Below are 26,231 nucleotides of genomic sequence, written 5' to 3' on the forward strand. Positions count from 1 at the left end.
CATTGAGAAAATTCGACACCTCTAAAATCCCCCAATTCTACACTATTAAGGTAGCAAACAGATTCGAACTGCTTAACACACTAGAAAAACATCTAGAGGGACTTTGGCACGATATACAGTCCACAGTTATGGAAATGGCCAGTAAGCATCTCACCTATAAGAAGCTGGAAAAGCTAAGCTATTGATTGTCCGAGCAAACCCTTAGAATAGTGATGAAAGAGCAGCAGCAAAGGCAGCTGGCAACAAAGATGAAGTTCGGTAACTAAATGTCGATTTTCAGCAAGCGGCAAGAAAAGGATAAAGAAATGGACTGGAATGAGTGTTGTAAACAACTCGAAGCAGAAGCCATGAAAGGCCATCTGAGAGGCCTATTCTCATAGGTCAAGATGGCCCAAAAACCTTTCTTGGCACGCAACAGCACAATCGAAGGCAAAGCTGAGAAGGCACTGAATGACCAAAAGAGTATCAAGGATAGATGGAGGGAATACTCAGAGGACCTATATACTTGCATCCACATAACTGGACCATTGCATGAGGTGGAGCCTGTGGACTTGGAGCCCTCCATTATGGAGTCAGAAGTGGTTATGGCAATGAAACAACTTGCCAAAGATAAAGCACCAGGTATAGATCACATACTGGCAGAGCTATTGCTCCCAGTACCAGTGAAAACCACCACGTTGCTGTGCCAGGCAGTATGTGTATCCACACAATGGCCACAGGACTGGAAAAGATCTGTCTTCATCCCTCTGCCAAAGAAAGGAAAGTCCCAGAATTGCTCCCACTACCGAACAATAGCCCTCATTCCGCATCAAGCAAGATCCTTCTCAAAATTATACAGGAAAGACTGAGATCAGCAGTCGAAGCGGCACTCCCTGATGCGCACGCAGGATTCCGTCGAGGATGCGGCACCCGCGACCATATTGCAAACTTGCGATGGACCATGGAAAAAGCTTGAGAATACCAAAAGAATCTACATGAGCTGTTCCCATTGACTCCTATGGGAACCTAATAAGAGCCGTCAGGAAAGGCCAGTGGGAGGGAGTTTGGCAGCATCTCGCGTTGCTAAAGTCCCTCCCCTTGCCGGCAGCTCCCATAGGCTGGGGAGTGAGGGGAGGGATTTAGCATGACTAGCTAAGCTAAGGGGCGGAGAGGGGGAAGGAGTTTAGCAGAGCTGAACTTTCTCCCCCGGCTGACGGTATTCTGTGCTGCGGCATATATACGTGCACCTGGCTGTCTGAATAGGTGAGGAAATGGGAGATGCAGCTGCGACTTGGTTGTGGCTGCCTCTTGTTCACGCGATTTTTGGCTGAAAATCACAGCGCCCTGTGTTCAAGAGCTCTAAATTTGTTTTTCACAAGTTTTCCTGATTGCACCCATTTAGATCCCTCTCAATTTTGTCTTACAGCAAGTCTCTGTTACTACTTGTCATGTCATGATTGTATTTTGAAAGTCACTGGGGATACTAAGAGGAGGGGTTCTTTTAACAGTTTTGTGCCTCCTGTTCCTAGAAGGTCAAAAGGCAATCTTTGTGTGCACTCTCATGAAGACTTGTTAAAACGGAATTAAAGGGCTATTTGAACGGATTTTGTGCAATAATTATCCTGTGTAAACAAACAAAATTGAGCGATAACCGTCCTGTGTAAATGCAAAAAAATGTGCTTACTATTCGTTCACTTCTAGTTATCGCTGAGTTTCAGTCCGCATAAAAAACCTCGCTGGCTTCTTGCTGCAAACACTGACATAGAAGGTGAAGCGCTGAGCGAGAAGCCCGCGATCCAGCAGTGATCAGCGATCTGCAGGAGACCAACGACCTTCGCGGTGACTCCAGCACTTGTGCAATCGATTAGACGTCTGTCGTACCGTATACATAAGTAAAGTTTACTCCCTCTTATGTCCTGACAACTCGAGGCCCCTGTAAATTGATTATCGATTCCCTTTAATTTCAGTCATTTGTTTTGTTATTCCACAAACAAAATGCAACAAAGCACTTTGCGCTACTATCCGTTAGAAAGCCCAAATGAAGATGTGAACAAAGCCCAAGACTGAAAGTGAACGTCTTACAAGGGAGAAGCAAGAGGCATCCCTGCACAGTATTCTTGCATTAGGATTTTTGGCCGGGCCTACAGTATTCATGCATTTTCATTTTTTATTTTTTTTGTGCTCAAGGTTTTTCTGTATATTTTCTCTTTTAGGAGATTTTACAGAATAATATATCTACTGCGGACAGCCTCGTACAGAATCTGCAAGGTAAGTGGTCTCCTACACCTAGCCATTTCTGTGTTTGTGTATGAGTTGTACATCTGCTATTGAAATGAAGAAAAGTAGTTGCACACTTAGTGAAGGTTACGTGCTTCATAAGGCCATAACAGGTAAACCTGGAATATAATGTTATAACTTGTTTACAATCTGCAGAGGTATTGCTCTCCGTAGTCTCCCCCTGCTTAGTCCTCCATTGGTATACAATGGTTACGATCTGTATGCTCCGCTGTGCTGCTGATCAGGATGCTCGGTGCCTTTTGTTTGTACAGTTGTGAATGCTCACTCCTCAATAACTGCAATGTGGCATTGTGGGAGATGTAGTTTTTGTACACCCCAGAAGCTTTTTTAAATAACTGGGACCTCTGAAGCTGGCTGGAAAGCAGCGGTGGTGCAGGTCCGCAAAAAAGGTGCTGGAGGTCAGTTTGACGATTTAGATGGACATTTCAAATGATGGCAATAAGTGGAAATATTTGGGTAAAATTTCCCTGTTTTCGAATAATTAATAGTGGTTGACTTTATAGTCCTTAATCTCAGAGGACTATTTTAAATCTGCAGTCCAGACTGGATTGGGTTTGGGGGCATGCAGTGCTTTCACACAAGTTTGCAAAGATTTCAAGCAGTGTTGAGTGGCGGGACCTATGTACGGTTGAGCAGAAAATAGGCTTTGGGAATGTAGATATGACATAGGTTTGTTTGCTCTACTTAAGGCCCATTTAGACGCGACGAGTGTCGGGCAAATGATGCCCGACACTCATCCCTGCACATACTAGCTCATGTGCACCTGCACGGGAGTTAGTATCGCTGGCTCACAGCGGGGCGGCTGCAGGAGATTTCTCTCCTCGCACTCCACCACCCCTCTCCGTTGCCTTAACATAGCGGCTGTTCACTACTGAATGGCCGCTATTTACACTGAGCGATCAGCTCATTGCCCAAGCTGCATAAACGATGGACGATGATCTGATCGCTCAGTGTAAAAAGCAACTGTTCTGTACTGAACGGCCGCAATGTTAAGGCAATGGAGAGGGGTGGGGGAGAGCCAGGAGAGAAATCTGTGACATGCACTTTACTCTTTCCTCCTGGACGGGGGTTATATTGAAGATGCATTGATGGCTGTTGCCCTGGAATGTCTAGTGATATACATCAATTTGAATTCGTATTATGCTCTCAGGGATTCATATCTTTATGTGAGTATTTTTTTGATTTAATGTGTTTTTCTTCTTTGTATGACTTTTCTATATTTAATAAATATATGTATTTTTTTATATGTCCTGTACTCAAGTTTGTTTTTCTTCTGTTTGATATGTATCATAGGAGGGACCTATATATATAGGTTTTATGGACCTCATGCTCACGGTGGAGTTGGATTCCGCCTGCAGAATACATTGCAGCGGAAACAGACCTGGCACCCCCAAGAGACTCCATACTCACCTTTCCGGGCCCGCTGCGATTATCTCGCCTGGCGAGTCGGCGTGCATACGCAGTGCAGCGCGTGACACACCGACGCTGGGCAGTGCAGAAGATTCTCTCAGTACTCCCGCCATGCTCACAGCGCAAGTATCGCAGGATGGACAGTTTCCATTGACTGCTATGGAAGCCATCCGCGTGATTTTCTGCACAGATTAGAACATGCTGTGATTCTCCCCCACGAGCGGAAAATCGTAGTTGATTTCCGCTCGTGGGCAGGGAAGAATCATTTACCACAGCATGTCTATGAATGGACATTGCTGCGCAATTCGCAGTGGGTGTCTGACTGCGAATTCCGCAGCGATAATCCGCCCGTGGGCATTAGCCCTTGGGTATGATTTATGATGCACAGCTACTTTTGTTAAACTAATATTAAAATGTACAATACACTGCAATACAGAAGTGTTGCAGCATATTTTACAAATTATCAAGTCCCCTATAGGGACTTAAATTGGAAAAGGTTTTTAGTAATTTAAAAAAATATTAAATGTTAACTTCCCATTCTTAAAATAAAAAAAACCAAAAACATAACCAATATTGCCACATCTGTAATAAGTCTAGACTATTAAAATAACTATTTATCCAGCGTGGTGAATGTCGTAAGAAAAAAAATACATGCTGCTGCAATTGCTTTTGGACACCCCATATCATAAAGCACCTCAAAATGGTACCAATAAAACAATTTAAGTTGCCTGAAAAAAAAGACCCTTCACACATCAACCGGAAAATAAAGAAGTTATGGGTCTCAGAATAGAGTGATAAGAACAATTGTTTTTCATTTTTTTAAAATAATAAAACTATAAATTTGGCATTGCTGCATTTCTACTGAATAAAGTTAACATGCCCTTTTTTTTTTTTTGCTGCATTATGTACACTGTAAAAACAAAAAATCCAAGAAACAATGCAATAGTTTGTTTTTCCACTGCACCCAATTTAGAACTTTGTAAAGGCTTTTCAATACATTATATGGTACATTAACCCTTTCCGATCCACTGTCTGACGTCTGAAGACATTATGATTTAAGGCTGTACAGCTCCGATGTTGGAAGACGTCCATCAGGGCTCTCTTACTGTATATTGCCAGCTCCTCTGCTGTTGGGACCTATTCAAAGTGTCACCTTATGCAGTACTGGCTTTAGCCAGCATATAGCGCCGTTGTATAAAAGTAGAAAAAGAGTAAGCCCCCTAGGAAAACCAGGATACAAATTGGATTGGAAAGGGTTAAACAGTATTAACAAATACAACTCCTCCTGCAAACATGAGCCCTCCTATGGCTGGAGGGTTATTCGGATTGCCAGATTTAGGGTCAGGAAGGAATTTTTTTTCCCCCTTAAAATGAGGAAAATTGGCTTCTACCTCCTAGGATTTTTTGCCGTCTTCTGGATTATGGCTGGTTTTACACGGCTGAGAAAATCGCTCAAGATTTGTGCATTGCGAGACACACAAATATGAACCCCATTCATATGAGCAATGTTTTCCTGCATGGCACCGTGATGCGATGCGGGAAAGACATTTGTAGCATGTTCTATCTTCCTGCGACATCGCCTATTGGTTTCAATAGAACCGGCGACAGCTGTACTTCATAGCTTCCCAGCTTCAGGATTTCAGAGGATGGAGCCTAGGAAGCTACTTACCGCTATAACTAACGGCCGTCCTCTTCTGCCTTAATTAGAAGCTGGGTTTCTAAATTTTCTATGATCACCAAAGTGGTGGTCTTTCTCTTTCCTTTTTTTTCAAACTTTTTTATTATGCTTATTTGGAAAAATACCCTCTTAGAATCAGAGATGGGAACATGATATTGGAGTAATAACATTTGAGCAGTGGGGCGAGGACTCCTGATGTCACCCAATGACAGCGGAGGACACCACCAAGATTCAAAGTTTCGGGAGCCAAGCCTAACGGAGGTCGGTGTAGAGAAAAGGGACGACATGACAAAGTCCCCTTCTAAATGGGTTGTCTGGTGATCATTGCTCCAAGTCAATATATCCAGCGATCAGCCGGCACAGACTAGTTTCATATTGCAGGCATAAAATTGTTTCTTGCCCGTACATCCCCCTCATGTAAATGGGATATACTGCAGAGTAATACAAACTGTGGATGAATGTGTCTATTGATGATTTGTCCAGATATAGTTTGCATACTCGCGATGATTGGCACATGTAAATCAATGACTAACTAGCGCCAATGAACATGCTATATAGTCAATTTGTGCTTGTTACAGCCAGATTATCTACCATCTAAACAGACCTTTAAATGAATAAAAACTGCAGGTTTTAAAATGGAGGGGAGAATAAGAAAAAGCTAAAAACTCCATTACACACCTATTAACGCCTTTTGATTCTACCATCTGTATATTGGCAGTTTGGCTGGTTACATTTAACAGAACCCTGCCATGCTCCAGGACCAGGCTGACCCCATTTATGTGTCAAAGAAGTGAAATAATTGTTACTGAAATGGTGCCAAGTGTAGGTGCCAGGCTCCCGATATTAAAACAGATCATTTTTCTCCTACCTATAAAAAAAAACTCATAAAATAAAGATATTACCAAAGCTGCTTGCCGTCCGGTGCGGTCACATGTATCTTATGTTCTGGCTAACATACAGTAGATGACTTATCAGAATACCACAGGCTCGTGCCACAATATGCTCATATGGTGCAGGATGGGGGCTTCCCAAACCACAAGAAATCTCCACGAAAATATGTTTTAACTGATGCTCATGTTATTACTAAGCAATGCAAATGGAGAAACAATGTGTCTATTTCCTAAATGTCTTATTCAGCTTCTGGCTATGCACGTGAAAAAATCCCCTTCCATTAGTACAATATATATGCTGTTTTAAAGGAGATGTCCCGAGGCAGCAAGTGGGGTTATACACTTCTGTATGGCCATAATAATGCACTTTGTAATATACATTGTGCATTAATTATGAGCCATACAGAAGTTATAAAAAGTTTTATACTTACCTGCTCCGTTGCTAGCGTCCTCGTCTCCATGGTGCCGACTAATTTTCGGCCTCCGATGGCCAAATTAGCCGCGCTTGCGCAGTCCGGGTCTTCTGTAGTCTTCTATGGAGCCGCTCGTGCCAGAGAGCGGCTCCGTGTAGCTCCGCCCCGTCACGTGCCGATTCCAGCCAATCAGGAGGCTGGAATCGGCAGTGGACCGCACAGAAGAGCTGCGGTCCACGAAGGCAGAGGATCCCGGCGGCCATCTTCAGCAGGTGAGTATGAAGACGCCGGACCGCCGGGATTCAGGTAAGCGCTGTGCGGGTGGGTTTTTTAACCCCTGCATCGGGGTTGTCTCGCGCCGAACGGGGGGGGGGGGGGTTTAAAAAAAAAAAAACCCGTTTCGGCGCGGGACATCTCCTTTAACTTCAAACAACGCAGTATTCGCATCAGGCCTGCTGTGTATGGTGGAACAATAGAACGCCCACATAATATCCGCTTGTACACATGTAAGAAGGCCATTTATCAATTCAGTACACATGCTCCTGCTCCAAGCGGTTTCCCCCTTCTTGGGTTCATCAGCGAGCCATACATGCATAAATTACTAATCCTTGAGGACTTAATGAAAGCACCCCAGACATGATACCTCCTGCATGTGCTCCGATCAGGTGGATTGTTAACATAGAGGCAGTGATTTATATACATCCAATCTGGAGACTGCTAGACTTGCCATCCAGGGCTGTGCAGCAACTCCTTGGACCGAGAAGGAGAGCACCAGCAGCGGCACGCTCCATGAAATAGTAGGGCTCCTATGCCCCTACATAGAGCCATCAGCAGTCGTCTATTGCTGACAGAATCCCTTTAAATGGAGGCATATGTGTTTGAATGCCCGAAGAAAAGCAAGCAAGACTTCAGAGACCAAGAGTGCAAAAATTGGATCCCTATGCAGCAGATCAACATTGCTTGGTCAGATGTACTAGATCCCTGTTGCATCATGCTGATGGGAAGGCCAGAATTTGGCGCAGGCAGCATGAATAGATGAACCCTTCCTGCCAGCTGTTCATAGCATGTCAGAATCTCTATCTAAATTGCAGCAACTGCAGGAAGCTTCCTGGCCACATGGGCAATATTCCTGCAGAACCACTTCAACCTGTAGTGGCATCTGTGTCGGGATGGATTACTGTGGTTCTGCAGAATAGAGTGACCATTCGGTGTATATCAAGAACTGACCAAGTGAGCCAGCAAAAAGTGTTTTCTCACAGGTGGAATATTTCCATAATCTGCACCCAAAGATGAAGAAAAGTCCAAACCAAAATCTGCCTGTTTAGATGCGGGTTATGGCGCAGAAGCAGGTTAGATGAGCTTTGTGGAATATTACCTACATTGGCAAGCACCCTTTTTTTTGGGGTCCATCTCGCTGTTTTCAGGCAATCTACACATTTCGTCCTCCAGTGTCCTGTAGAACGTGCATTTGTCAAAAACAGTCGTTATTCCAATGGTGTAATGTTAATATTTAGTTGTTAAGGGGGGGGGGGGGATCCCAGTTCCTGTTTTTAATGCATTACTAGAATTTGGCTGCCTTTGTCAGTTTGTCACCTTTTTTCCCCCTCAGTTAAAATAGCTAATCTCCAGAAACAATTAGAAGACTCCAAGCTGGAACTTAAGGAACTGCAAGAAAGCCAGGCCAAGAAATCTTCCTTTGAGTTGTGAGTAAAATTGATCTGACCTACTGAGCGGTTATGCTTCCCCACGTGGACAGGATGGCAGTGCCCCAGTCATACTGTCAGGGCTATTTTTTTTTCTTGTATTCGTTCTCTATCATGGTCTTTATAATTTATAACGGCTGTTTTAAGGGTGCTAGTTCACAGGCATTACTGGGCACAGGTAACATTTGCATTGTACCCCCATTTGCCAGGCACCACCTGGTCTTGCAACTGGAGACCATGTTAAGACCAGATGTAGCCCAGCAGTTACTGGTCAATCAGGAGCATTACCTGCGCCCACTAATTCTCAAACCCGAAGTGTGCTAGTGTACATGTCCACGACCTTGTTTTCACCACGTATTACTTGGGCGATGCATGGCCGTGTGATACGCTGTGAATGGAGTCAATGACAGTAAATGGACTTTCATTGATCCATACACTCTGGCGTGTAGACACTGCATACCGATACACACGAGAGATAGATCGCAGCATGCTCTATTTCTCTGATACCACACAGCCCGAGCCCTGTACTTTTACTTTCTCATTACTTTTCCTTTAATCTTAACTGCATCACTTTTATCTCTCTTATGATATTTTTATTGCTTTTTCAAGAGCACAGTGCAGCAATAAAATAGCAGAGGTGAATGAGCAATGTGAAGAGAAGATCCGAAGGTTGACGGCCAAATCTAAAAATGCTGGAAATGAGGATGAAGAAAAAGAGAAAGCCAAGTTTGAGAAGGTAAAGGTGGGATACAATTTTCTTTCAGCTAGATCTACACAAATTATAGAATATATTACACACATTTACAATCAAAATTTATTAGGTTTATTTACTAAATTTACAAACTTTCAGCTTTTTGCGAAAAAAAACAAACAAAAAACACAACAAATCAAGCAAGAACAATTTTAAATAGCATATACCACAACATGACTAATATAACAAGTGGTTTCTCCACATTCAACACAAAATGCCACTTTTAGGCCACTTTCACATGGCCGCAAAAATCGCGCAGGATTTGTGCGTTGAGATGCACGAATCTTGGACGAATATGAACCCTATTCTCTTCAATAGGGTCCTATGCATGAGTGATTTTCTCTAGCATTGCAGTGCAAGAAGATATCGAGTCGTGTCCTATTTTGCCTGGCCCATTGTTTTCAATGGGGTGGGGAAAAATGTTGCACGACGTGCAAGACGCATAAGATCTGAGGTTTGCCATTGAAACAATGGGAAACACTTGCTGATCCTTTATGGCTTTCAGCTGCGCCGGAACATCGCTGCTTCCCTAAAGTGATGCAAGGCATTTGACACACATTCCCGAGCGTGATATCTGGCAGAGTTTCACACATATTTGCAAATCAATTATTGTCTCATAGCACAACTGATGCAATTCATCAAGGATTTCATTTGTTGAATCAGGTGTGCTTGAGATAAACCACATATCATACCTAGACTGCCTAGGCCTTTGACTGTGACAGTTAAAGGGGTTGTCCCGCGCCGAAACCTAAAATTTTTTTTTTTTACACAGACCCCACCTTAGTAGACAGTAAAAACGCATCCATTTGTTATTTAAAAAAAAAAAAGATTCCCTTATCTGGATCCCCGTTCTGCAGCTTTGAAGATTCTTCTTTCAAAGATGGCGCCGCTGGTCTTCTCCCATGGTGCACCGCGGGTCTTCTCCCATGGTGCACCGTGGATGTTCTTCTGCAGTCTGCGTTCCACTGCCGATTACAGCCACCTCACTGGCTGATTGGCACCACGTGACGGAGGCGGAGCTACCATGACGCGAAGAAGAGGGAGGAGCCAGGACACAGCTTGTGAGCCCGGACACATCCAGCAGAGGATTCCTCACTGCGCAAGCCCGACTGTTCGTGTGACCAGAGAAGAGGTTTGATCGTCGCCATGGAGACGGGGACGCTAGCAACGGAGCAGGTAAGTGTATAACTTCTGTATGGCCAATATTTAATGCATGATGTATATTACAAAGTGCATTAATATGGCCATACTGAAGTGCATAACCCCACTTGCTGTCGCGGGACAACCCCTTTAATTGCATGTTAGAATTATGGCTAAGGGCCAATGTCCACGGGCAAAATAGAATTTGTAAATCCGCGCGGGTGTCCCACACGCATGATCCGCGCCCATAGGGAATCATTGGACACCCGCAGATAATTAAATATCTGCAGATGTTATTTTTGCCTGGCGGGCGGATCGCACGTGCAGGAAAGCACCCGCAGCATGCTACCTTTTGTGCGGGTCTCCCGCACGGACGGCTCCTGCGGCTTCCATTGCAGCCTATAGAAGACGTCCGGTCCCGCAGCTGTATTTGTCCTGTGCCGCGGGAAAGCAGGAGTTAAAAAAAAAATAATGTGCACAGCACATGCGCGCGGCACGCTGCCAACATGCCGAGCACAGCCGCCGGGCCAAAGAAGAAAGATCTGGCCGCTACGGAGGGCAGATCCGCAGCATCTGGACAGGTAAGTATATCTGATTTCTTGGCCTCATGTCTGCGGGGCAGGAGGGACCCGCTGTGGGATTCTGCATGGGGAATCCATGCAGGCCTGAATTTCCCCGTGGACATGAGGCCTAAAGGCCCTCTTAGGTGGAACCATTACCGCTCAAACAAGCAAAAGTGAATGATAATTGTTCAGTCTGAACACAATCTAGCAACAAACCATAATCGTTCACTTTTTATTTGTTCATTGTATGCAGGCATAAAGATAATCATCGGCTCGTTCACTTATCGTTCGGTTCAGTCGTTCTCACTCTTATACAGCGAATATGAACGACTACAGGATTTCTCGTTTGTAGAGGCAGGTAGATTGTTGGCTCGTTCAGACAGGCTGCAGGAACAAGCTAGCTCTCACATCATTTTCTCAATGTATGAGCGGTGTTTATTACGCTCCCAAAGAGAACAATGGGCTCTCTCAGGCGTAATACGCCGTAAAATAGAACATGCTGTGTTCTTTTTTTCGCTCGCGTAGAATGCAATTCCTACAAACTAATGTGAGCAGAACTGCAAATAGTAATGTATTTGATGGCCTGTTAATTAACATGTATCATGCGTGCGTACAGCACACGCTTAATACGCTGTAATCATATGCTTGTATGAGTCTGGCCTAAGGGAAAAGGTCTTATTGCCAGAGATCTTGGTTAATTCTATCTGGTAATTGGAGCTAGAAAGCATGGGCCATGTTAACATAGCAAATAACCGTCTACTCGCCCCTACTGATGTCCTGGGCACTTCAGACCCCTAACTATCTGGCCTCCGTCCGTTCCCAGGTAGTGCGGTCACATGCTGACTAGTCGTGTGACCGCTGTGGCCAATACGTGACCTCAGCATTAGTACTGCTGAGTCAGGCTAGTGTTGACATACCTTCTGGATAGTGTAGTCACAGTTCATCCAATGCTGAGGCCAGTGATTGTCCCCAGTGGTCATACTAACTGGAAGAGTCCATCAATAGGACTTCAATAGGGTGAGTGTAAGTTTTAATTTAATGTCTCCCATGTGTTTTAGGTTCTTTCCCCCCACCTCATCCCGCTCCTCAATCCCAGGCAGCCCTTTAATGATATTAAGCAATCTATACATTTAAAAACGGCTATTTCAGTATCTGCACCAATAGATGTTTTTATGAAGATCTATAAAGACATTTATGTGTGCATCCATTAGTTTTAGTCTTTCTCATTAAGTGATGATTGTGGTTTTTTTTCCCCCAGCCAGTGACATCAGATGCAGATATAAACCAGAGAGAAGAGCAGAAGAAAAGTGCTATTATATCAACCCCTGAGAAGCCATCGGAGGACTCCAATAAGGACAACGCACCTCCACCGGGAAGTAAAGGTATGCTGTTGAGAAAAAATATTGATGGATACATTTCTTTGTCATTCTGTTACAACCCATTTAAATGCAAATCCTCCCCTGTGCACAGGATAGGGTATAACTTGCTGATCACTGGGGGTCTCACCGCTTGAGACCACCGATCCTGAGAACGGTGGTCCTGTGTTCTCCTCTGCCTGTAACTGTAGACTTCGCTTCCTGCAGATTGAAAGGGAGCACTGACTGAGCAAGTGCAGCCGCCGCTTCATTCATTTCAGTGGGCACTGAAATACCCGCTCAGCTATCTAAGTACCACCCTGTCAGGATGTAAACTTGCGTCATATAGCGTTAAAGGGGTTAAAGTTTTAATTGTGACAAGAGATGAAGCTTCTTAAAAGTTAAAGGAGCACTAAACCTAGAAATGAATGACCAAAGAAAACCAGAGATAACTTGCCCGCAGGGGTTCAATCTCTGGACTTTCAGCATATACTTGAAACAGTCTTGTAGAAATCCTGCAGAGAACGTGCATTAATATCCTCATAAACCCGTCCATTTTTAGAGGATTTTTGCTAAGGGGTTGGGTATGGCACGCCTAAGCTCATACTGCACATAGAGAACTTCGGGGACAAGGCTTTTTTTTTTTTTTTAAACTGACTTTTTTCACTTTTATTGGGGGGTAAAAAGCTAAAAAAAAGTTGTTGTTTTTTAACATTTCATAGTTGTTTTTTTTGTTTTTTTTTTCAATTAGTAAATTTACGCTAAAATAACGTATAAGAATGGGGTTCCTCATTTTGTTTCGGACATTTAGATATATAATGTGTATAATTTTAGATTACAGGGCGCATACAGCAACTGTTTTGGTTGGCATTGGTTTTGGGTAATTTTTTCTTTATGTATATATTTTTATATCCTACTGTAATTATTTTTTTTTTTACTTCACATATATGTGTTTTGTAGTGATGTTGCATCGCTACAAAATCGTGCTATTTTGTAACCCGTGTGAAACAGGCCTAAAGCCCAGGACTAAGCACCGTATATTTACCGCACTTGGCCCTTAAGGGGTTAAAATGATTGATCCACAAAATTTAAGTATGTGATCGGCGGGGATCCCAGCGCTTGAGAAGATCACAATAAAGGGGGGGTTCTGCGTGTTCCCGAATGGAGATGCAGCCATACTACTACTCCATTAATTAATTGGGATTTCAGCTGTCGGTGTTCAAAATACATAATCGCTATTCTGTGGATGGCTGCAAAGTCAGAATTGCACTTCCAAGAAAAAAATGTAATAAAAAGTGATTAAAATGGTACCAATAGAAACTACATGAGCCCTCACAGGAGTAGGTCGACGGAACAATAAAGTTATGGCTATCAGAAGATCGTGGCAGAAAATATATATATATTTTTTTTCTAATTCACTCCACTTAAAAAGTTTTTCTGTACATTACATAGTATCATAGAAAAATACACGTTGTCCCACAGAACACAGACCGCTACATTGATGGACAAATAAGAGTTATCATTTTTTCAGAAAATAGGGGGAAAAAGGGGACTGCATCCTTAAAGGGGTTCTATTATTAGAAAAAAAATTCTCCTTACCTATTCCTTCCCCGTCGGTCGTCTTACCAGACCTTCTCCTGGCTCCTCCAGTCCCCCGGGTCACCTCCCCTCCAGCCGGCCAGGTCCTCCTCTTCCTGTTATGTAGCATACATTCTCGGCATTCTGCTTCCGGCAGAGCAATGTACTCAGTCACTAGTGACGTAGAAGAGGGGGATCTGGACGGCTTCCGGTGACGTGACCCGGGGTACAGGAGAAGATGTGGTACGAAGACTGCCTGCGGAGGAATAGGTAAGTATAGAATTTTTTTTTTCTAATGACAAAACCACTTTAAGAGGGGGTTATTTCTGAGTTTTTTTCTTTTCCTTTATGTTTAGTTACATTAATGACAAATCCGTCCCGAGGTTCTTCTATTTGCACAAGCTAAACTTATTACGATTCAGAACATTTTGTACTTCTGTCTTGTATGGTAACGCTCTAACATTTACTCCCAGAACAAACCGAGATGGAAGAAAAGAAACCCAGTCCTTCACCACATCAGCCGAAGCCACAAGAGGGGAAGGATATGAAAGAGGAGGAGGAGGTTGTCAATGAAGTTAAGCCTAACGTGGCAAATGAAGAGGAGGATGATGAGCCCAAAGTAGAAGATGTTGAGGATCCTAATAATGAAACTGAAAATGAAGAGGTTGAGCGAGAAAACCTAATAAACTTGGATGGTCAGCAAGAAGATGAAAAAGGTTTGTACCGCAGTACATGTATCCACATATCCCTTAGCAAAGATGGACTTGATAGTCATATCTATAAACTGTAAAATGGGGTTTGAATGTGAACACATACTTTCCAGGGGATCTCTTGAGGGGAGGGGGTGGATTCAATAGGTTTGTTTTAAAAATAGTTAGCCCTTACAAAAAATGATTTACCGTATATACCGGCGTATAAGACGACTTTTGAACCCCGAAAAATCTGCTCTGAAGTCGGGGGTCGTCTTATGCGCCGGTAATACAAAAAAAAAAAATGTAAAAAAAAAAATCTGTACTCGCCTCCCCCGACGTTCTGTCGCGCTCCGGCAGGATGTCGCTCGCTCCTCGTCCCCGGCGCAGCATTGCTTTCTGAATGCGGGGCTTGAAATCCCCGCTTCCAGAAAGCTAATACACACGCCGTCAGCCGGTACAGCTATTCAATGACAGCATTGAATGGCTGTGATTGGCTGAAGGCGCACGTGGCTTCAGCCAATCACACCCATTCAATGATGTCATTGAATAGTGTGATTGGCTGAAGCCACGTGCGCCTTCAGCCAATCACACCCATTCAATGATGTCATTGAATAGTGTGATTGGCTGAAGCCACGTGCGCCTTCAGCCAATCACAGCCATTCAATGCTGTCATTGAATGGCTGTAACTGGCTGACGGCGTGTGTATTAGCTTTCTGGAAGCGGGGATTTCAAGCCCCGCATTCAGAAAGCAATGCTGCGCCGGGGATGAGGAGCGAGCGACATCCTGCCGGAGCGCGACAGAACGCCGGGGGAGGTGAGTACAGATTTTTTTTTCCTCCACTGTAATACCGGCGTATAAGGTGAAAGTTGGGGGGGTCGTCTTATACGCCGGTATATACGGTAAACGTAACTAAAAAATGTGTTTTTCATGAGCAGATTAAGTAAATAAGCACCCTTCCCACAGGAGGTAGCACTGAACTTTCAGGTAAGCTGCTCCCATTATGCCAAGTGCAGTTTCCTTAAAGGGATTGTACTAGAAGTAACTTTTATCACCAACCCATAGGATAGGTAATAAGTTTGATTGGTGGGGGCATCACCATTGAGACCACTACAGATCCTGAGAATGGGGGTTCTGCGCTCTCCTCCTCCCTGTGGGCTTACTGCACCCCAGTGGGACTGCTGGACATAAGCGAGTAAAGGCACTCAGCTATTTCTGTCAGCCCCATTGAAATGAATGGAACGGTGGCTGTGCATGCCTGACCAGCGCTCAATTCAATGTGACATCACTGTGGGTGGAATAAGCATCCTAGCAGTAAGACCTCCACCGATCACTCTTAGCACCTAATTCTTGTACAACCCCTCTAAACCTCAGTAGCATAGAGTGTAAGTTGCAAGGTCTTGTGGCTCTGAGTATAAGACTGCTTCCTTTAGCAGGTATCTGTCTACATATTGATAACTGTTGTAAAACTACTGTATACAGCACAGTATTCTATCAGAGTCCTGAGATCTCACTGCTTTACACTCTGTCTCTGGGGTTATTGGGACACTTGGCATGACAGGAGCAGCTTAAGGGCTCGCGCACATGGGCGGATATTTACTGCGGAATCCTCCATTGGAATCCGCAGCAAATGCTACCCATTTCATCCTATGGAGATCCGCTGCTTCCTACACTCGAGCGGAAATCAATTGCAATTTCTGCTCGCGGAGGAAAAATCACAGCATGCTGCATTTTCATGTGGGCTACGCAGTCAATGGAAGTCGACCGCAGTGAAAGCTGTGGAAAGGTCGCTGATTCTGCGTCATCGCCTAGTGATGGCGTGGGGAAAAAAAAGTTGAAAAAAATCTGTACTGCGCATGTGCGACGGCGAGCCGCAGGGTGCATCCATAGTACAGAAAAGACGGCGACAGCATGTACACGCAGACGCCGGTGCTGCCAGAGCAGGATTCCACATGCTAGGCAGGAGCCCTAATAGGCAATTCAGTGCTGACACCTGTGCTTAATTCCGTAATCTGGGTGCGCGGTAAAATATCTATCAGCCAGCTTTACACTTCAAGCACCTACATACTGAGGTAGGTTCACACAAATATTATGTTGGTCTTGAAATGGCGTAATGGCTCGTAATTACTACATGCTCACCTTTGTCCAATATGCAAAAGTTAAATGGACATTCTGCATAGAAAACCATAAACATACTTCATTTCCCTTCAAGCCACCAAACAAATCCAGCAGAATGCGGTGAAACCAAATGATTACAATGGAGATGAAGGAAATGAAGCGGAATCTGAGACGGAAAAACAAGTGGAGCTGAGGGCTAACGACCAGCGCTTAAGAGGTAGGCGGATATCCTGTGATGAATGGCTGGAAGCATTACATCACGGGCTTGTGGTTTCAGGCAAACTGAAATGCTCTGCTAGTGACAAAGCATAGTCATGGAGGTGCAGTCACAAAGCAGACTTGTGGAGCACAGGACTGTGCAGCCAACATATATTTCCCCTTTGAAAATTAAAAGGGTTTCCGGGGAGAATACTATTGACGGCCTATACTCGGGATAGGTCATCAATAGAGGATTGGGCCCCGCTGTCAGCACCGCATTACACAGGCGTCGGGGCAGAAGCTGCTGCTATAACCCCAGTGCTGGTAATTACAGCCACAGCTCTAATTCATCCAAATGCAGTTACATGAGCCGGCCACTACACAAAGGTTGTAGCAGCATTGTCCTATCGGAAGGCACCCGATCAGCTGGGGTCCCGAGCTGTAGACCCCAGCCGATCAGCTATTGCTGACCTATCCCAAGGACAGGTCATCAATAGTATTTTTGCCTGTAAAACACCTTTTAAGTAGATGTTATGGTGCTGGATACTGTTCAGTCGGCACTACGGAATAGCTTTATTCTGCACTACTGCTTGAATGTTCTCCCGCAATCTACTTGATACCCATCAGGGAGCAATGAATTACTAAGCCCTGGTACAGGATGGTAGAGGCTGTATTAGTAGAGATCACAACATGCATCCTTATAGTCGTAAAGACCAGTTCTGAGGACATTTTCAGTGGTCGGCCTGCATGTTGCTTTAGGTGCGGGCCTCACCTTGATGGACATTGTCTCCTAGCCTTTTAATATCATCCCCCTCCACAGTCTTCAGGTTTACTATTATCTTGGACAGATTACTTCTAAGAAGTGCTCCTTTCATTACTCCGATACTTGAAGTGCCTTTTTTTTTCTTTGTAATAGGAGTTCAACAAGGAAATGAATTAAATGAACGCGCGTTCAACCCAGAGGCAGAAGAAGAGGGCAAGCCAAGGCTAAAATAATGGACCGCCCCCACTTCTTAAACTGTTCACCACATTTGGATTGTTTAACATGAGATGCCTTAAGATGGATCAGACTGCCGATGACGTGAGCTGAAGACTGATTTCACGTACACAAATAGACTTGAAGACCATTTTTAATTTTCATTTTAGGATTTTTTTTTTTTTAATCGGTCTTTATAAATTTAAAGCCTTACCACAGATTGAATAATAAATCACTAGAGGGGTGAGATGCCTTACAGGATATTGGGGGGTGTGGAGGCAATAGTTGGGCATTGCACTGAGTTGTCTGCTCTGTCTGACTGGGTATACTATGCTGATTAACTTTACTTCTTCCATTTGTTTTAAGGACCGTGAACGCCTGCACTTTACATACGCATGCTCATCAGTACCGTAATGCAACCGGCCATAAGTTTTATTAGTCTAGTGCTAGAGAAGCTAATTAGAACTGGTACATGAGCAGTCGGCTCCCTGCGATCCTCCTTTATATATGCATTGTAATTGTAAGTAGTAAGCATGCACATGGGGTTTGGCTCATCAAAGTAGGGAGGACCTGTCACCTGTTTTTTTGGTGGTAGTTTTTAGTATTTGTAAGAAAAGACTATTTAGTGATATTTTATTGAAATGTAGTTGGTCATAAGCAATGCCTTCATTTGGTGATGAGAGGTTCAAGCAGGGTCACTCTTGCCTTAGGCCTCATGCCCACGGCACGTGCAGATTTCTGCAGCGGATGCACTGCGAGTCATCGTTAAATTGATTTTTTTTTTATTGCTTGCGGGAGATCACAGATTACATTTTTTTTCTCCGCACAGATGCACTGCGGATCATCCACGCGGAAAAAATCCGCAAACCCACCTCACAGCCTTTTCACCACCTCCATAATTGGTTTTAACACAAATCTATTTGCATTGAAGTCAATGTAAGCCGTCCGATCCGCAACACACCCGCAGCTCACACTGTGGACGTGCCGTGTTTTCGCGAGAAAGCAAAAGATTTGAAAAAAAAAATTAAAAATGCACTGTGTGGTACACCAGCCTTCACACTCCGCAGTGCAGAAGAAAAGAAGATCCAGCCGGGACAGATAAGATCTGCACCGCATCTGGACAGGTGAGAAAATGTCCATGGCTGCAGGCACGGGTGGAATCTGCTGTTGGATTCTGCACTTGGAATCCGCGTGTCCGTGGACATGAAGCCTAAAGCGGGTTGTCAATGCTTAGAAAAACATGGCTGCTTTCTTCCAAATACAGCGCCACCCTTGTCCGTCGGTTGCGTCTGGTATTGCAGTTCAGTTCCCATTTATTTCATTGGAGCTGAGCTGCGATACCACACACAACCCTATGGACAAGTTTGGCGCTGTGTTTGGATGATAGCAGCCATGGTTTTCCAACCCTGGACAACCCCTTTAAGTGTAGCCTGTGCAGATACTGCTTCATATATAGGTTTAGAAGTTCAGTTTGTGACCACCTATCTATGGGCTCCGTACTTTGTGTCATGCTAATATAAAACTACATTTCTCTTAACATTCGCTGCCTTCATACATATAATGTATTTGCTGCTGAAGTAGTTGTTTGTTCCTCCTTACTTGTACAGTGGGGGCTAAAGCAATAGTGTCACCTACAAACGGCAGTGACATTTTTTTTTAGCTGAAATTTGATGTTACACACATGGATGACTAGTGCTGTGCTTGGATCCGGCCACAACAGTGTAATGCTCCGATTCCTAACTTTTTACCACTAAATTTTGTTTTTCTGAAGCAAAACTGAACATGTCACAAGAAAATTTGCTTTTACAGGGGGGTGGACAAAAATATGGAAACTCCTACGAAATGCATGGGATTTTTATCATTAGCACTGATCTGCCCTTTTGACCCCAGCTTGGCTGAGAGCTTTCCTGCCAAATTTGTGTTTACTTCACCTCTTGCCCTGCTCTGGGTGGTTTTGGGAGCCAGCTGGTAACAGCAGCTGATTGGCTCACACCCCTGACCAATAGACCCTTGCTGCTTGGGCAGATATTCACTTCTGCCCCACAGCATCTGTGTCATATTACCTCCACTTAAGTTACATGGGATTATAAATCAGATTTCAATAAGAAATGTAGAGACTTATTTTTAAGGCATGCATTTTGTACGGTGTTTCCGTATTTTTGTCCACCCCCTGTATTTTTCACAACGATGTTGCCGTTGGCATGATTTTTAGAGCTCACAGACCTGGTGGAGACATGATGCCGTATGATACTTGCACCATAAATGCAATGCTTCTATGGGAGAATATCCCCGTAGTGTCACATTGGTTGGGGCATGGCACAAATCAGTCCAGCAAGCAGAGCCATATGGAGGTGAGACCCCATAGACTGCTGTACAGCTTTGAGCCTGTGTGGAGGTGTCATTCAGCGGTGTACATGAAGCCGTATGCATTGTTAATGACTCGGTAACCAATATTCATTATGTCTACTTTGCATTCTCCTCTCCATTGTTACGCAGAAACACAAATGAAGCAATAATCCCAGCGCCGACGTAGCCTTACTGTGTCAAACATTGCACTCCGTTTATATGAAATCGGTAGCCCGTGAGTACAAGATTACTTGCAGTAGTTACATTTGTATCAGGTCTATACAGTACAGCTGTGCTACGTAGTGACTTACCTGTATCGCCATCTACATTGTAATCGCCTTACCTATCTACATGACTGTTTCTATAAACTGTGAATGAAGCCATAAAGAAGGACTTAATTTAATAATACAAAGTATGAAGGAAAACTTTAAAGATCAATATATTTTACTTAGATTACATAGACAGATTGTTTTTCTAACTGGGTTGGTACTGTGTATTTATCTGCCAAGATTGAATTGTACAGCAAATGTTTATTTTATGACCCTTTTTAATGAGTATTAAAATAGATTAACTACAAAATATTAGCTTGTTTTATTTGGGTTATACTTAATTGTAGAACCGGTTCTCTGTAGTTTCATCTCTGAGCAGGATGTTATAGAGCAGGATGAGCTGAGCGCATGGGGATATACATATATACACTCAGTGTAAAAAAAAGCACCTAGAAGTAGTTGTCAGGATTGAATGAAACTTTGTGTGCTTGTAATGTTGCTATAAGTGAGTGAGTACAATATCAGAGCAAAGGGATCATTTATTGTGGGAAAACGGAACACTTGAAGGGAGGCTGCAGAACCTTCTTGGGCCGCGTCTAGTTTGGATACAAGATGTGATACGGGTGGGCATGGAGGCATACAGGTTCCTTATGTTATCCTGCGCTTTATCGGTCCACATTTGCTGTATCTGAGGCTCTAGATCATGCAAACTTGTTGGTTTCCTAGATGGTCCCATACATGTTCTTTTGATGATAAATCTGACAACCGGGCAGCCATGGAAGTGTGACAATGTTGTGGGGACATTCCTGTGACACCCTTGTGTTGCGGCCGAGCATTATCCTGCTGGAAGCCTCTTGGAAGCCGCCATGAGAGGAACACATGTGGCTGCAGGATGTCCTGAACAGATCACTGAGCTGTCATTGTCCCTCATACCACTACTAGGAGTGACCGACTGTCATATGCGATGACCCTCCAGACCACCACACCAGCAGGGGGCAGTGTGCCACTCCACAGTAAAGTCAGGATTGAGGCTCTCACCCCTTGGTCTCTAGACATGAACACGGCCATCGTCAGTGCCCAAACTAAACCTGGATTCAGAGCTGAAAACAACCCAGTTCCACTCCATAGCAGTCCAGTTTCATAATTCACAACATCACTTTGAACAGAGGTGACTGTGGGTGTCAAAGGCCATATATGTCATGGGAGCTGTGAGACCAAATGTTCTTCGGCCAAGTGCCTGGAAATGGTTCTGATGCACAGGGGCTTAATGATGATGGTGTCACTTGTCTCTGGATGGTGGACAATAAAAGTGTTGAAGGTTGCTTATGCTTGTTCTATGATCAAATGATCCTCTCTGGTGGTCTGTCGAGGGTGTCCTGAGCTTGGTCAACTTATGTGCATGGCCTCACACATCCACTGGTCAGAACAGCCCAAGTCGTGGGAAATTCATCAATTACGACCATCCAGCTTCTCCATTCCAATAATGTGCCCCCTCTCAAGCTCTGTTACCTGAGTAAAATCTCTTTGATTGCGCCGTAGAGGTGTCTAGTGGTCAACAAGCTCTACACAAGTCGAGAAATTGGTCCACTAAACACATGTAGCCTCTGAAAACCTTTTCATAGGCCAATGGTGGCACCACTTTTAGGGCCTCAGTTGACAAGACCGTTCATCTATTCACACCACAACTCTCATCATTTACATATTTGCATGCCGAGTTTTTAGGTGGTGTGTGTGTCTACAATTGACCGTATTTGCAGGATGTTTTGTGAGTCAAAATCACGCCCGCACAACGTGAGCAAGAGAAGCCATTGATTGCAACCTGCAAAAATACATGTTCCTGGCAGCATAAGATGTATTATGAAGTTACTCTTTATTTCTCAATAATAAAAGAGCTGGCGACTTTTTGACCTATGTAAACAGGTCGTTATCAGGCCTGATAAAGACCTGTATAGGTCGAAACGTCGCCAGCTTTTTTATTATTGATGCGGGTCTTGATCCTGACCGGTTCTGGCTTTTGCATTTCCCTTCTCGCCTAAAGAAGGTTCTTAGAGCACCAGAGGACGTTTTTTGCCTTCATTTGCTACTGTGTATCTACTTTTCTACATTGATTGCAACTTGTTGTCAGGTACATCTGCAAATATACTCCGAAGCGGCAAGCGTATTTGCTCATGCTCTCGTCTGTAAAAGCCCTTGTACACATATGTATACAGGGTGTCTCAAAAATGCGCAAACTCCCATATGATATGAAAATAGTTTGGCGGGTGGCGATCTAGTTTTACACACACGAGGCGGGGAAGAGGGAAACCCGTTAGGCCTTGTGACCAACATGACAGCCATTTTGGATTCAACTCCTGAGAAGGTAGGTGTGTGATATATCCAACGACCAGAGAATTTCACCAGAGCAATAATGGTGTTCTTTATTTTAACATAACTTTATTCGTTCTCAACAGTGTTTTTTTTTGTTTGTTTTTTTTTTTTTAAATCTGTTACAGGCAACATCAATGGATTGTGGCATCTCAAACAGAACGTGTTGAGATTGTCCTTATGTCAAGTGAACGAAGCACATGTGTCATTGTAGATGTCAACCACCTCCATCCAACCACACTAGTTGACTCATATATACGAGGTGGTAGATGGCTATATACTGAATGAATTTTAAAGAATCACCAGCGTGACCCTTTAACAAAAAACTGACCAAGTTGTAGATGGTACATTCCATGGTAACGGACAGGACACGCACAAGCAAATTTATTTTCACTTTTTTTTTAAAATATATTTTTGTCTGAAACTTTAAAAGTAGCTATAGGTAGTTAAACGATGCACTGTGACAAATGTATCTATGTCATACCTACCTCCTAACTTTCTATCGACTCTTAGTAAATGACATGTGACTTTTAGTAACAGACAAGACATGCAAATGAATAGCAATCGCAGAATGCTTGCTTTTTCCAAAATTTCTGTTCTAGTTAATATATAACCAAGACTCTTTCGCATTATTTTCAGTATACTCTTAAAAGATTGTCTGTTTTGTACTTGTTCTATTAGTTATAAACACCCCTAATTTATTTTTTCATATGGTAACAGACAGGACGTACGGGTAACAGACAGACAGGACGTGTTTGAATGTAAACTTGTGTAAAAAGAAATGATTTCTTATTTTTAGTGTTTTATTCAATAACCGGTAACTGCAATATATATGAACCTTATAAGACTTAAATTAAGAACTTTTGTTGTAAATTATAATGACCATTAACTAACAGAACAATTAATTACACTTTCTTGGTAACAGACCGGACATCTAGTCGGTGGGCTATTGATTCTACTATAAATTACATAATATAACAAATATAATAAGTTACATTACCTCACTGGCTTATTTTTGGTCACATGTGTTAGTTAAAAACATCTATTCGCTTCTATACTGAAATGCAGACTGAATAAATCTTTCTATTCAATCTGTCAGAACTTGTGGAAACACGTGGAAACTTGCATGGTTAAGTTTAGTGCAGTATTAGATATGATTTTTGTTAGAAGAAATGTTTGAGAATAGTAAAATATACTTGGAGTCATAAAAACACAAATCATCAAAAAATATTAACATAGATTTTGATTTTTTTTTCAAAAATTCCCTCTTTAAATGGAATGAGCCAGATAAAGGTGCCCACCTTTTAGCCAATGTTCGAGTTAGTTTGGATAATGCATTGACTTGTGTTGTGAGAGATTTAGGACTACATTTGCCAGCTTTGATTAATTTTTGCCATTTAAAGGAGAGGTCAGCAATAGAGATGAGCGAGCATACTCGCTAAGGACAATTGCTCGATCAAGTATCTCCCCGCTCGTCTCTAAAGATTCGGCTGCCGGCAAGGGTGACAGGTGAGTTGCGGCAGTCAGTGGGGGAGAGAGGGAGAGAGAGATGTCCCCTACGTTTCTCCCCGCTCTCCCCTGCAGCTCCCTGCCTGCCGCCGGCACCCGAATCTTTTCTTCCAAGCGGGCAGGTACTCGCTAAGGGCAATGCTCGATCGAGCAATTGCCCTTAGCGAGTATGCTCGCTCATCTCTAGTCAGCAATAATTGATTGGTAGCGGTCTGCTGCTTGGATACCTGCAGACCAGCTAATTGAAGTGACAGTGACGTTTGGTGAGCACTACTACCATTTCATTTTAAACCAAGCACAGGGCCGTACATAGTGGCTGTGCCTAGTATTGCAGCTCAATCCCATTCACTTGGATGGAACTGGGCTGCTCTCAGGCCATGTGACCAGTAGACATGGCCTAATTGAGAAGAGCACCGCAGCCTCTTCAATCAGCTGATAAGCAAGGTTCGTCAATGACAGACTCCACCGATGATCCATTAATGACTCCATTCTGAGAATAGGTCAGCAATAGTGTAGGTCTGGAAAACCCTGTTAATTTTCACACCCGTCTAAAAGTATGTTCCTTTTTATATACTGGGCTCTGTGTGGAGTAGAAATACATTATTTTCATATTTTAAATTTGTGACAAAGAAAAATCACATTACATAAATGTGGCTAAATTCACGCTACCTTTACAAATGCCCCATCACCTCTCCCCAACCATGGAAAGGGCCTTCCACTGCTGGACAGGAAACCTGAGGAGATAAAAATGGGACACCCCTCTCCGTACTTCAGTTCCTGGCCAACTCCATGAGGTTAGTCTGTAGAAGATTCCTGGAATTTCTTGAGAAGATAATGGGGATATCTACCACTCCACCCCCCCACCCTTGCTCCTCCTTCTTTCCTTCAGGCTACAGTTCCCCAAGTCACCTTTAAATTGTTGTATTGTTTGGGAAGACTTTAAGGTTGGGTATACACATTAGATGCCTATCGGACAAAGTTACCGATTTCCAGGGATGCAGCCAAGCATCTAATGTATATGGTTGCTGCCCGACTTGTCAATAGAGATAAAGATCCGGAAGTTAGTTTTCAACTGTCGTAGTCTTGTTCGCAGGAGATAAATAGCTACTTTCACCCCTCTCTGTATACATGTACATGCTTAACCGAATATGGACTGGGTTGTAGACAAGACAGATCATACTGCTGATGGCTACCTAATGCCTCTGGCTACCATAAGACTTTTTGGAGAAAAAAGGCTCAAGTCTGGCGAGGGTTCCCTCCCTCTGCCATCCTTTGTTTTCGTCAAGCTGAAGCTCCTCCATAACCTTCTCCTGCTGCGCAGAATGCTGGTTTGGTGTCCAAAAAACTTGTACCCCCAAAATGGTACCAGTAGAATCTAAAACCCACCCTGCAAAAAACAAACCCTTATACAGCCTCATTGATGGGAGGAATTGGGAGGGCAGACGCTGATGAAGTAACTTACTTTTTTTTTTTTTTAGTACAACTAAAAAAAAACCTTTAAATTTAGTATTTCCGTAATTATACTGAGCCAAAGAATAAAGTTAATGTCATTTTTACCGCACCATGTACGCAATGAAAATCCTCCAAAAATTGAATTTTTTTCCATTTCCTGCCATTTTTAAAAATGTAGACATTTTCCAATGCCATTGAAAAATACAAATTGTCTCACAAATGTTTAACCCCTTAAGGACCAGACACTTCTTAGGGATTTTACCCATGTGGTGCTCCATTTTTTTTCCTTTTAGCTACCAAAATTATTTTTGCTGCCGTTTTTTTCTGTGACATGTAGGACTATTTTTTTAATATCTTTTTCACTGACTTTTTCCCCGTTTTTTAGTTTTATTGGGGGTAAAATGCTAAAAAAAAGTTTTTTTTTAACATTTATAGTTTTTAAAAAAATTATTTTTATATTTACACTAAAATAAAGTATGGGAATAGGTTCCCCTATTTGTTTCGGACATTTTGATATATAGTATGTATGGTTTTGGTTTACAGGGCGCATA

At 43.3% G+C, this 26,231-nt stretch overlaps 1 protein-coding gene across 2 annotated transcripts in view; it reads left to right on the forward strand.

Annotated features, from left to right (window-relative positions):
* The window catches only part of GOLM1 (golgi membrane protein 1), a 46,965-nt gene extending 26,300 nt beyond the window's left edge, over positions 1-20,665 (forward strand). The window contains exons 4-10 of one of the 2 annotated variants that reach the window (XM_066604097.1): positions 2,193-2,247; positions 8,278-8,371; positions 8,981-9,113; positions 12,084-12,207; positions 14,232-14,474; positions 16,661-16,783; positions 17,681-20,665. In XM_066604097.1, the coding sequence (XP_066460194.1) occupies positions 2,193-2,247; positions 8,278-8,371; positions 8,981-9,113; positions 12,084-12,207; positions 14,232-14,474; positions 16,661-16,783; positions 17,681-17,760 (852 nt within the window). In that variant the 3' untranslated portion in view covers positions 17,761-20,665. The remainder of the gene's footprint in view (positions 1-2,192; positions 2,248-8,277; positions 8,372-8,980; positions 9,114-12,083; positions 12,208-14,231; positions 14,475-16,660; positions 16,784-17,680) is intronic. The other variant, XM_066604098.1, reaches the window with a different exon arrangement.
* The last annotated feature ends 5,566 nt before the right edge of the window (positions 20,666-26,231 follow it).

Source organism: Eleutherodactylus coqui, chromosome 5 (genome assembly GCF_035609145.1).
Source record: "Eleutherodactylus coqui strain aEleCoq1 chromosome 5, aEleCoq1.hap1, whole genome shotgun sequence".
In the NCBI taxonomy this organism is placed as follows: Eukaryota; Metazoa; Chordata; class Amphibia; order Anura; family Eleutherodactylidae; genus Eleutherodactylus; species Eleutherodactylus coqui.